Source organism: Nicotiana attenuata, unplaced genomic scaffold (assembly GCF_001879085.1).
Source record: "Nicotiana attenuata strain UT unplaced genomic scaffold, NIATTr2, whole genome shotgun sequence".
NCBI lineage: Eukaryota > Viridiplantae > Streptophyta > Magnoliopsida > Solanales > Solanaceae > Nicotiana > Nicotiana attenuata.
In genome coordinates this window covers 24,793-37,810 of record NW_017673898.1, presented here as the reverse complement: position 1 = coordinate 37,810, position 13,018 = coordinate 24,793, and the positions used below count along the sequence as shown (strand labels likewise).

Here is a 13,018-nt window from a genome sequence, read left to right as displayed (position 1 = left end):
TCAGCGATACGTAAAGTGATAACTAAAGCATCATAATGAGGGAAAGACAAACCGTCGGCATCAGACTTATCGAAGGTGATACTATCTTCGAAATCCTCATACCGTTCATGGGCGATGGTCCGCTTTAGTCTGTGTGTGGTGGCGAGTTTGACGTGATTGATCGCTGCCTCGTCGCCGCCTCCGACGATCATGTTTATCATGCTCGCTGGGGAAGGCGGCTTTGGCGGTCCGTGGGACTGTTCCCGTCCGCGTGCAAAGTTTATTTTTCCTTTGTCACTGAGTAGCTCCCTTAGGTATCCCTAGTTCAACATCCTGACCACTTCTCGCCGTAGGCCGATGCAGTCTTCGGTTTTGTGTCCTCGTTCCTGATGGAACTCACAAAGGGCGTTTGATTTCCTTGTGGCAGGGTCTGATTTCATCTTTTCCGGCCAGTGCACCTTGGTTCCTAGCTCTCCAGTGCGTACACTATCTCTGAAGGAGACACATAAAAGTTATGGGCGGTTAATAAAGGGGGCGTACCTCTTTCGTTTCGCAATGGGGCGACGTGTCGCTGTAGTGCGTCTGTATGCCTTAGTGGAGGATGGGAGGATCTGGTGTACGGCTGGTGTCGATCTCTGTTGGAACGAGGGAGTTGTTCTCGTCGTCCTTCGTTCCGTCGATCTCTCCTTGTTTCCGAGTGTATCGCTGTTAACCGTTGGGTCGGCCTATTTAGATCATCCTCGTCCGCTCGTACCTCGGCGCAATAAGCGTTATGGATTTCTTCACATGTGGTAGGGGGATATTTCATGAGGCAGCTCAGCAGTTTCTTGGTTGCCCTCGAACCATTTCTGCTTAGCCCGTTCTGGAAAGCGGCGACTGCCATACCTTCCGATACGTTTGGTAGGCTCATTCTTACCCTGTTAAACCTTGCCAGGAAGTCCCTGAGTCCCTCTCCTGCGTTTTTCCTGATGGCGAAGATGTCGTTGACCCTGGCTTCTGCTTTCTTCGCGCCTGCATGGGCTGTGACGAATTTATCTGCCATTTTCTCGAACGTTGATATTGCTTTAGCCGGTAGCTGAGAGTACCATGTTAAGGCCCCTCCTGTCAACGTCTCGCCAAACTTCTTCAGCAGTACCGACGGTACCTGTTCTTTCGATAGGTCGTTGCCCTTCACAGCGGTGACGTAGTGGATCAGATGATCCTCGGGATCTGTGGTTCCGTCATATACCCTCAAGTATGGTGGCATTTTGAAGGTTTTTGGGGTGGAGTGAGGAGCAGCTTCTTCGGTGTATGGTTGTTCGACGAACCTTCCTACGTCGCGTTTTGGTAGCAACTTGGGAGCACCGGGGATCTTGTCGACCCTCTCCTGATGTTCCTTCATCTGACCGCGGAGCGCCTCATTTTCATTTTCTATTTCTTCCATCTTCTTTAAGATGGCTATTAGCGTGCCATCGTTGGTTTATGTCTCGATGGGTGCGTTATTTACCAGTGTAATTTCTGGTTCACCCACTGCCGCAATGGTACCTACCGTTGGTGTACATCCGACGTTATTTTGCGGTGGCCTTTCAACCAAGCCACTTAGAGCGCTTGTTAGCCATCTTTCCAGCAGCTCTTTGACCGCTGAGGGTGCTTTCGTGGTTGTAGATGCGGAAGCTTCTTTGTGCAAGATCGTCAGACCTTCGGATGGGGAAGGTGAGATCTCCGCACCTGGTGTGATGCTTGGGGTTTCATTCAAGATGCCATCGTCACAGGCCTCGTTGAGAGGGCCTAGGAGATTGGTAGTGACACCCAATATGGCTTTCGATCTTGTGTTGTTTTCGGCCATTTCCTGTTTTTGAGTGGTGTAGAGAGTGGTGGTTGGTTGATCTCTAGGTGGATACTATGGTTTTGATTCTCGAAATCCCCACAGACGGCGCCAAATTGTTTGGCTCAAAAGTTAACGATATACTTTGTAAGCGATAAAACAATAAAAAAATAGAGAAGGGGTAAATCGTAATCAAATATAATAAACCTAGAGATGCAAAGATGATAATATTGTTGTAGATCTAGTGTTGCAAAGATGATAATGTATGTTCATAAGATATTTTCGTCAGAAGTAGAGATATAGAGAGAGAAAGACAGAAAAGGAGAGAGTTATATTAGATCAGCTGCCTGCCTTTACAATGTGGAGGTCCCCTTTATATAATCGGAGACCTTCCTCGAACGAATCAAAAAGTTACAGAGATAGGTAACGTCTCCCTAGTGTAGACGCTGAGTTCTAAACGACGTCACTTTGGTCCTCACGGCCGAGTCGTACCCGCTACGTTTAGTCGGCGTACACTCATTGGGCGTACCTACTGGCGTAGAGATACTGAGGGTCAAATTTGACCCTATACAGCTGTTATAGAGAAAATATATTATAACATAACATAAAAATTGATTCTGAAAAAGCTTGACTTTATAGTGAAGTGTTGTTATATGGAGATGCTGTTATAGAGAGGTCTGACTGTATTATGTAATTGATAATTTTATAAAATTATTATATCATAAATAATAATACATGAAATTAATAGGAATTGTTTACTCTAAAGACACTTATACTTTTATTTTCACACTATTGATACATGTATTCCTACTTAAATTCTATGCTACATAAGATAATATATGAATTTTAATATAATTGATATTATTGAATACATCAGACTAAATGCTTCATTTGTTATGTGAAAATTATACTATTCAGCCTACTAAATGTGTAAACATTGTGACATGAGTAGAAGATGAGAAAGTTTGATTAGGGTTTTTGTCTGAGTCTTAGAGAGAAACACACCTTTCTGTATATTTGTCAAAGAGAAAAATGACCCGACGGGTCTTACAATGAGTAGATCATTCTATTTATAGTTTGGGCCTTGACCCACTAATCCTGAAAACTAATGCTAAAAATGATACTGTTGTAAAAATAGCCAAACTACAAAATGGCCCACATGTACAAATTAAATAAACATTTACAGTACTAACCAAACTACAATATTACTTATGCTTTGGCTTAGAAGCTAAATAATCCATTAGCTCAACACCCCCCTCAAGTTGGAGGGGGAAACCACCTTCAACTTGGTCAAGAAATGCTTATGAAGAGCACCGGGGAGGAGCTTAGTAAGAACATCAGCCAACTGATTAGAAGTGGACACATGAGAAAGTTGAATCAAACCATCATGAAGCTTGGTCCGGATAAAATGGCAATCCACTTCAATATGCTTGGTCCGTTCATGAAAAATAGGATTTCTGGCAATGTGTAAAGCAACCTGATTATCACAAAAAACAGAAATAGGAAGTGAAACAATCAGACCAAAATCAGAGAGCAGTCTAGAAAACCAAGTGAGCTCAGCCACCACTTTACTTAGAGCCCTATATTCAGCCTCAGCAGAAGAAAGTGAAACAACCGGTTGCTTTTTGGACTTCCAGCTAATGAGACAACCACCCAAAATAACACAAAAACCTGTGACAGATCTGCGTGTGTCAGGGCAAGCAGCCCAATCACTGTCGGAATATGCATGTATAGAAAAATCAGGAGAAGCAGAGTAAAACAACCCCAAATCAACAGACCCTTTGAGATATCTCAACACATAGAGTGCAGCAGTCATGTGGGGAACCCGGGGACTCTTCAAAAATTGACTCAAGTGTTGTACAGCGAAGCATATCTCAGGTCTAGTGTGAGTAAGGAAAAGAAGCTTGCCCACTAGACTCCTATACTGATCAGGGAAAGGTAAAGGATCACCAACTTCTGCATGCAACTTACAATTGAGCTCTAAAGTACATATGACATGGGAAACATCAGTGCACTCAAACTGCTGAAGTAAATCAGAAACAAACTTCTTCTGGTTGAGTAGAACCCCACCAGGAACAGGAGAAACCTCAATACCCAAAAAATAGTGCAAGGAGCCCAAGTCCTTGATTTTAAATTGGGCATCCAAGAAATGCTTTAGAGCAGAAATTTCAGCAGTATCATCCCCAGTAATGATGATGTCATCGACATAGACTGCTAAAAGAACTAGGCTGCCAGGAACACCCTTGATGAACAAAGAATAGTCATTGAGGGAGTGAGTATATCCCCTGGAGTAGAGAGCTTGGGAAAAATTGGCATACCACTGCCTTGATGCCTGTCTTAAACCATAAAGAGACTTCCTCAATTTACACACAAGGGGGGCAGAACTGGAAGAAGCAGCATTAAGAGTCAAACCCTGTGGTAACTTCATGTAGACTTCCTCATCTAGATCACCATGAAGAAAAGCATTGTTCACATCCAATGCTGGAACTGAGGCAGCATTGAGAATAGCTGAAAAGTTCAGTGACTATAGGTGGTACAGAAGAAGAGCCGGAAAAGGAAGGGAGTTGGCAAACATAATCCTTCAAGTAAGAAGGAGTAGTATGCTGCCTGGAGGATTTTCTAAGAGTTGGAGGATTAGGAGATGAAGGAGGAGGCACATTCTGATTAAAAGGTTGGAAAGAAGAATGCATAGGAGGAGGGATATCAGAATTGAGTGAAGAGACAACAGAGTTAGGAGAGGGAGGAATAAGAGGAGGAGATGAAGGAGGAACTGGAAGAGGGGGAGGTATAGGGTCCTGATACATGGCAGAAGAGGAGAGATGAGAAGTTAAAGGGAAGGGACAGAAGAAGTATGAGTAGCAAAGGGGAAGCAGGTTTCATGGAAAATAACATCTCTAGAAACAAAAGATTTCTTAGTGTCTAGATTGTAGAGCTTGTATCCCTTCTTAGCAAAGGGATACCCCAGGAACACACATGGAATGGCCCTAGGTTGTAGCTTGTCCCTTTGAGGAATAGGAACAGTGGCATAAGCTAGACAACCAAAGGTCCTTAAGTGGGAGTAATTGGGAGGTTGCCCATATAGGATCTCATAAGGTGGCCTGTTTTTAAGGATTCTAGATGGGATTCTGTTCAACAAGTATGTAGCAGTTAAAAGACAATCTCCCCAAAAAGAGATAGGTAGTTTAGATTGAAACAATAAAGCTCTACATGCTTCAAGAAGAGTTCTATGTTTTCTTTCAACAACCCCATTTTGTTGTGGGGTGTGTGGACAAGTAGTTTGGTGAGTTATACGAAGTTGAATAAAAAAGGAAGAACCAGCAGTGCTTGAGCCCAGTTCCAAAGCATTATCACTTCTAATAATTTGGACCTGTGCATTAAATTGGGTTTGGACCATGACTAAGAAAGCCTTGATCATGGAGAAAGCGTTACTCTTTGATCCCAATAAATGAGTCCAGGTGGCCCTTGAAAAATCATCAACAATGGTAAGAAAATACCTTGAACTAGAGGAAGTAGGTGTATGATATGGGCCCCATGCATCAACATGAATCAATTGAAAAGGTCTGGTTGTACTAATTGAACTATCAGGGAAAGGGAGTCTAGTTTGTCTAGCCATAGGACAGACAAAATAAGGAAAAGACTGCCTAGAAGAAAGAGAAGAAGACAGAACATGAATATGTTTCATATTAGCAAAAGAAATGTGTGCCAATCTTTGATGCCAAATCAGGTTCATATCATTCATAGCAACATTATTACACAAGGGTGAACTAGTACCGGAAACATCATTGGAACTAGAAATAGAAACAAGTTTGCAAGGTTCAACTACATCCTTAGGACAAGAAATAGAAACAGTGTTGCATGAATTTGAAGTAGAAGAAATTGAAGAATCTGATGGTTGCACCCAAGTGAACTTGTACAGGCCAACCTCCTCTTTACCAAGATCCAGAGGCATCTTCAGAGAAGGGGCCTGTAACATGTGCAACAAACAAGAAGTAGCAGTGAACAACACTATGCAATGTAGTTGTTTGATTAGTTTATGAACAGAAATTAAATTGTGTTGGAATGAAGGGACAAACAACACATTGTGAAGTGTGATTGATGGAGTTAAAGCAAATGAACCAGTGGAGGTCACCTTCACTTTGTATCCATTAGGAAGGGTTACAAGGTAGGGGATAGTTAAAAGTGTAATATCAAAGAGTAACTCTTTATTAGAAGTCATGTGATTAGAAGCTCCTGAATCTATTATCCAGGAGACAGAATGAATCTGAGTAAGCAAGCAAAGTTTAGAATCAGAAACTGGACTTTTAGTTAATAGAGTACCAGCAAAATTGGCAGAGCACATGAGATTGGCTTGAGAATTGGAAGCATCTCCCACTTGAGAGTGTTGTAACAGACTGATCAGTTGATCATACTGTTGCTTGCTCAGACCTGGGATAATGGACCCCTGTCTATCAACATTGGAAACATGATTGGTTGATTCATCTAAACTCCCAGCAGATTCACCCTCAGAATTAGTTTGTACTGCAGTAGATACATGAGCTGCAGCCTTCTTACCCTTGTTAAACCTTGGACTTTGTGGATACCCATGGAGTTTATAGAACTTGTCAACCAAATGCCCAGATTTCTTTCAGTATTTGCAGAATAAAGGTGCTCTATTCTGATCAAAGTTAATTCTTCGTGCATAAGGTCTGGGAGAGGTAGAATTGGGAGTAGTACTAGAAGTTGTACTAGGATTGAAACCAAAACCAAAAGCAATAGGCCTAATTTGTGTGCTAATATTGAAAGACATAGAGTCAGGATTGAATTGAGTGTGGGACTGGACTTGTCTCTGCTTTTCATCATTAAGAAGAATGTTATAAGCACTGTCAAGGCTAGGAGGAGGTTGCATCATAAGAAGATTACTCCTCACCCCCATATATGCCTCATTTAACCCCATGAGAAACTGAAAAAGCTTATTTTCCTCCCCCTCTTGCAAAATACCAGGCTTTGCAGCACAATCACACCTTTGCCCATGGTTAGTACATATCACTCCCAACTCATCCCATAGCCTTTTCAGTTTATTGAAGTATGAAGCTATGTCTAATGCACCCTGGGAAGTGTAGGCAAGTTCCCTTTTTAGTTCAAATATTTTGGTTCTATTTGCAGTCCCATACCTAGTTTATAACTGTACCCAAATACTTTGAGCAGTTTCAGAGTACTGTACACTTTCAGCTATCTCAGGGGATAATGATGCTGTCAACCATGATATTACCATGTTGTTGCACCTATCCCACAATTTTTGTTCAGCCCCAATAGTAGCAGGTCGAAGGCATGTACCATCTATTTTGTTTTTAGCAGATAAAGCAACTATCATTTTTCTCCTCCAACCCCCAAAACCAATACCCGAAAAAGGAGCAGGAACCAACGAAATGCCAGGAATATCAGATGAATGTACAAAAAGAGGACTTGAAGGGTCAGGGGAAAATGTATCAGTAGAACCCATGGCTATCACACAGTGTCGATAAAATGACAAATACAGAGAATATATTTGTAACCAAATTTCAATACAAAAAATTGCATGCAACAGTCCTAAACACAAGAAGAGGAACGAATTTACCCAACTTCTTCGCTACCGGAGAAGAACGGCCTTCAGATAGCAGAAACCATAGCTAACCCTAGCTTCAAGAGCCGAGCAACTCAGAGTGTGAAGGTTTCTTCAAATCTCAACCAGAACGTCGGAAAAAAATTACCCTAACGCTAGTCTAGAGCACAGATCGACAAAAAGATTGTACCTTTTGAAGAGAAAATCTCCGATTTTCTCGAACAATCGGAGACCAAAAAAAACCAGAAAACTCAACCAAAAATGACCGGGGTAGGATCGGAAGAACGAGCAGCTCGAGATGCACCGGGATCACCGCTCTGATACCATGTAAACATTGTGACATGAGTAGAAGATGAGAAAGTTTGATTAGGGTTTTCGTCTGAGTCTTAGAGAGAAACACACCTTTCTGTATATTTGTCAAAGAGAAAAATGACCCGATGGGTCTTACAATGAGTAGGTCATTCTATTTATAGTTTGGGCCTTGACCCACTAATCCTGAAAACTAATGCTAAAAATAATACTGTTGTAAAAATAGCCAAATTACAAAATGGCCCACATGTACAAATTAAATAAACATTTACAGTACTAACCAAACTACAATATTACTTATGCTTTGTCTTAGAAGCTAAATACTCCATTAGCTCAACAAAATGTAGCTCATTAATATGTGACTTGTGAGAACTACTTTTCTCAAAATTTTCAACTAAAAACTTTATTATTTTATGTAAACTTTATGCTGAAATTATTTTTCGTACCCTTTCAACCAAACGACGCGTAATATTGTTCCAACAATCCAACGTTTGTACCAAACCCATCATGGAAAAAAGAAAGTGCTCCAAAAATTGCAGAGACTTGTCACTTCTTTTAATCTTTCCTCCAATTTTCCTGTCGGTTCACAAGGTCATTATTGTCATTTCACCCCACAAAAACATCAAATCCAACATTGTCTAGCATTTGCAGTTAAAATAAAATAATGACGCCAAAGCTTCCTTAAAGTGCATTTTACTTTCAAGAATTATCAATGCTTTCTTCTTATGCCTCATTTATAGATCTTGCTAAGTCAAAAACCCCCTTACTATTTACAAAAATTTCCCAAAGATAATGCAATCCTTACCTGACCCTGAAACAGAAGATGATACAAGAATACCTCAAGCTTCTCTTTAATGGCAAATACTAAAAAGCTCCCTCTTTTCTTCTTCCTCTTTGTTGTCTTTTGCTGCTGCTTCTCCACATCAATTTCCAGTTTTGTACCAGGTAACACATGTTTTTTTTTCTTTTTTTAAGGTTTCTTGGTTTTTATGTTTGTCTTATGAATATGGTGTCTGAATGTGTTGCAGAGATAAAAGTGCAGCAAGATAAAGATGAACCATATGTAGGAGTGAACATAGGTACAGATGTTTCCAATTTTCTATCACCATCAGACTTGGTTGCTTTTCTGCAATTACAGAAGATAACACACATAAGGCTTTTTGATGCTGACCCTGATATGCTCAAAGCATTAGCCAAGACTAAAATCAGAGTTATTATTAGTGTACCTAATAACCAAATTCTTGCTATTGGTTCTTCTAATACTACTGCAGCTGCCTGGATTGGGCGAAATGTAGCAGCTTTTTACCCTGAAACTCTTATCACAGCAATTGCAGTTGGAGATGAACTCTTGACCACTGTACCAAGTTCAGCTCCTTTGCTTATGCCAGCTATTGAGTCACTTTATAGTGCTTTAGTGGCTGCAAATTTACATACCCAAATCAAGATTTCAACCCCAAATTCTGCTTCCATTATTCTTGATCCTTTTCCACCTTCCCAGGCTTTTTTCAATCAGTCAATGAGCTCAGTTCTTTCTCAGTTATTGCAGTTTTGTTCAAGAACACAGTCACCTTTGATGATGAATTTGTACCCTTACTATGTTTTTATGCAGAATAAAGGGGTTGTTCCAATAGACAACTCTCTTTTTAAGCCCTTGACACCTTCTAAAGAGATGGTGGATCCTAATACTTTGCTTCATTACACCAATGTGCTTGATGCTATGATTGATTCAGTCTATTTTTCCATGAAAAATCTCAATGTTACAGATGTGGTAGTTCTTGTTACTGAGTCAGGGTGGCCTTCAAAGGGGGATTCTAAAGAGCCTTATGCTACAATTGACAATGCTGATACATATAACTCCAATTTAATTAAACATATATTTGATCGTAGTGGTACACCGTTGCATCCGGAAATTACTTCTAATGTGTACATATATGAGTTGTTCAATGAGGATTTGAGGTCACCCCCTGTGTCCGAGGCGAATTGGGGGCTGTTTCATGGGAATTCGACCCCCGTTTACTTGCTTCATGTTTCTGGAAGTGGTACATTCTTGGCTAATGACACCACTAACCAAACGTATTGCATAGCGATGGATGGGGTTGATAAGGGGACTTTGCAAGCTGCTTTGGATTGGGCTTGTGGACCGGGGAGGGCGAATTGCTCCGAAATTCAACCAGGGGAGAGTTGTTATCAGCCTAATGATGTGAAGAACCATGCTTCATATGCATTTGATAGCTATTATCAGAAGTCAGGAACATCTCCTGGTTCTTGTGACTTCAAGGGAGTGGCTATGATCACCACATCTGATCCAAGTAAGTCTATCATAAGCTTAGTCTCTATATAGAGTATATTATTTTTCCTTTCTATTTCAAGAAAAGATTAGTTCAATGCATTAAAAATGAAATCTTGAAGTTTTAGTTGTGGATTTATGAGCTACAATTAGTTTGTCAACAATGAGAGAGCTGAAATGGATGACAAAGAAGTGCTCCGTTGTTAGGTGATTTAGGCATTTTGTCCCCAACTATGTTATGTTCAACATTATGGTGTAAACTATTTGATGAACTATCAACAACAGAAAGTTTGATGGCCTTTTTAGGTTGATACCGTGACACTGTAATCACAAATGTCGCATTCAGTGCTTTCCAGACCCACAATGGATCTTTGGTGCCCACTTGGATATACAGCCACAAGTGCCTCATTCAAAATTGGATGGTGGGAAAAAGTTTGGGAACAGGATTTTCAATTTTTTCATAGTTATTGTTCCATTTTAGTGGACACACAAATAGAAGTGTACTTAATATTCAATTTTATTAAATAACATACTAGCATGGGATGTTGCTGTGACTTAACGATCAAATGAAGTGGGTGAAAATCATAGGTCGCCAGGGTTCAAATCCCATCAAAGACAAAAAATACTAAATGATTTCTTCCATTTTGTCTAAGCCTTGGTGTACAGAGCTACGCAGCACATATGTTGCATGAAATTGTGGTGGTGCACACAAATTTTGACACCACAATTATTAGGAAAAAAGAAAAAGAAACATATCAATAATAGAATGGAACCGTAGCGCCAACTTGGATATAGAACCACAAGAATTCATGTCTTTTCATAGAATTAAACTTAACCAGCCTATGTTGTGGCTTTTAAGCCTTTATTTGGAATAGAGAACTTACATCTTGTTGTTCATATCTTTAGCCAGCAATTCTATGGCTCCACTTGTTTCATGTTTTTAGTGAAGTCTATTCTAAATTATTAGCTGAAACTCTGAACTTATGTCTTCCTTTGTGGGGAATATTTGCAGGTCACGGGAGTTGTATATTTCCAGGAAGGTGAGCATAATTTTGGTCTTTTTCTTTTCCATTCCATTTGTCCTTGTCTTTCTCATTTCCCTATGCTATTTTAGCTGTAAAAGCATAGTAGTTTTCTAATTTCTTGGTTTGGAACTTTTATTTACAAGCTATATAAATTACTAAAATGCAGCAAGACAGTAAGCAATAAAACAACTCAGGTGGTGAATGCAACACAAGCAAGTGGAGCAAACACAATAAGATTTATTGGAGCAGAGACAAGTATATTGGACAAGAATGTGCATGTTTTATTTGGTGTTGCTTTGTGTTTGTTTTATTATTCATTGATTCAGGTACAATTAAGTTAGTTCTTTAGCAGAAGTTTTTTCTTTGTTTAATAAAAAAGTAGTATTTCATTGTGGAGGCCAGTAATGTTTTGCAGAGGAGTGTTTATTCTGTTGATGATTATTTTTTGGGGAGGATCACATGTAAGGGATTCTTTGGTGGTACCTTTTTGTAGAAAAGTTGTACTTAAGTTGTATTTAATGAGATTCTTGGAAGCAGGAGAAGTGGAAACCAATGTGTAGATTTTAGTTTTGAAAAACAGTTGAACAATTGAAAATTTTAATAGATCAAAATTAGTTAAATATTTTACTTTGCTGCAAAACTATTTTTGGATAGTCAAAGAATTGAAACAATAGATTAAGAAAAATATAAAATGGGAATAAAGAAGTAAAAAGTATTTTTTTTCTATTTTTTATTTTATATATAAAGAACAGTCCTCTGGTTCTCTTTTGTTTATTGGGAACCAGAACAAAAAACAGATCTTCTTTTGCCTCAAAATTAGAATACTTTTCTACTATAAAGCACCTACTTTAGTTCTGAAACTAAACAGGACCAGTAGTAGCTCTTTATTTCTTTAGATTTTTCTTATGTGGTAAAGTTTTTTCATGATTCATATTTATGGTTTCTTTACTTCTTTAGGTTGAAGTGATAGGGAAATAATGGAAGAGCCCACATGTGGTAGTGAGGCTTGCTTTGTACTTATGGTTTGGGGTCACTCTCAGATACTACAACTTACTGCCTTGAGATTTGGATTTAATGTATATTGGCAGTTTATTTAATATTGGTACTTGTTGGCCTTTCAATTTATCAAAATTGTCAAATCTGCTGGAGTTCTAGCTCTATGTAGAGTGTAGGTGGGATGCTTTGGCTCTATTCCCTATGATATTGTCACTTCAAAAAAGAAGCAAGAATCATGCTTACTCTGATAATTTTATACCATCGCTATATTCTCTTGATATAATAATTTAAGTGAAGATCTTTGGTAAATAAATATTTGACCAACCCCATGTCTCCTAATATATGTACATAATCACATATTAATCCTTCTTTTAAGAGAAAAAAGTTTTCCATATCACAGCTCAATGTTAAATTGGAAGTATCAATTCCACCCTTTTACTTGGCAAAGACATTTAAATTACGAATCTCACCGAAACAAAACAAAACAAGGAGGAGAAACAACATGGTATTTCTAATAAAGAAGTCACAAGAATGTACGAATAATGAGACAATGTCACAGTTTAGTTGTTTTTAAGCACTTGTAAATGGAAAAATGTAGCTGACACGACCAAGTTGTTTTGTGTATTTGAGCCCCATTTTCCTTTTGATGCTTCACACATGTGTATTTATGGTTTTATGATTTGCGGGGTTGGTTAGTTTCGTTCCAAGAAGGTGCTGGGTTGATTTGGACCCTTTGGTTCTTGGATTAGAAGCCTAAGTTGAAAATGTTGACCAAAGTTTGACTATTGTGAAAGTGACCACGGAACGGTGTTTTGATGGCTCCGTTCCGTTAGATTCGTATTGTGATTTTGGACTTGAAAGTATGCCCGGAATTGAATTCGAAGGTCCCTAGGTTGATTTGACTTGCTTTGCCGAAAGTTGGCAATTTGAGGTTTAGAAATTTTTCGAAGTTTGACCGTATGTTGACTCTATGACTATCGGGTTCAAAATGTGGTTTTGGGACTTGGAATAGGTCCGTTATGCTACTTGGAACTTGTATG

The 13,018-nt window shown here is 39.3% G+C and overlaps 1 protein-coding gene across 1 annotated transcript; it reads left to right on the top strand.

Moving 5' to 3' along the window:
• Window positions 1-8,276: 8,276 nt before the first annotated feature.
• Window positions 8,277-11,583, top strand: LOC109217576 (glucan endo-1,3-beta-glucosidase 1). Its single transcript, XM_019381833.1, has 4 exons — window positions 8,277-8,615; window positions 8,699-9,979; window positions 10,970-10,997; window positions 11,149-11,583. The coding sequence occupies exons 1-4, from the start codon at window positions 8,525-8,527 to the stop codon at window positions 11,321-11,323; spliced, it is 1,575 nt and encodes a 524-aa protein (XP_019237378.1). The 5' UTR covers window positions 8,277-8,524; the 3' UTR covers window positions 11,324-11,583.
• Window positions 11,584-13,018: the final 1,435 nt, after the last annotated feature.

Excerpts from the sequence above, each read along its gene's own strand:
- LOC109217576 (XM_019381833.1), top strand. The coding sequence starts at position 8,525 with ATGGCAAATACTAAAAAGCTCCCTCTTTTCTTCTTCCTCTTTGTTGTC. Across the intron at positions 8,616-8,698 it reads AATTTCCAGTTTTGTACCAG|AGATAAAAGTGCAGCAAGAT; the intron begins GTAACACATGTT and ends AATGTGTTGCAG. Across the intron at positions 9,980-10,969 it reads GATCACCACATCTGATCCAA|GTCACGGGAGTTGTATATTT; the intron begins GTAAGTCTATCA and ends GAATATTTGCAG.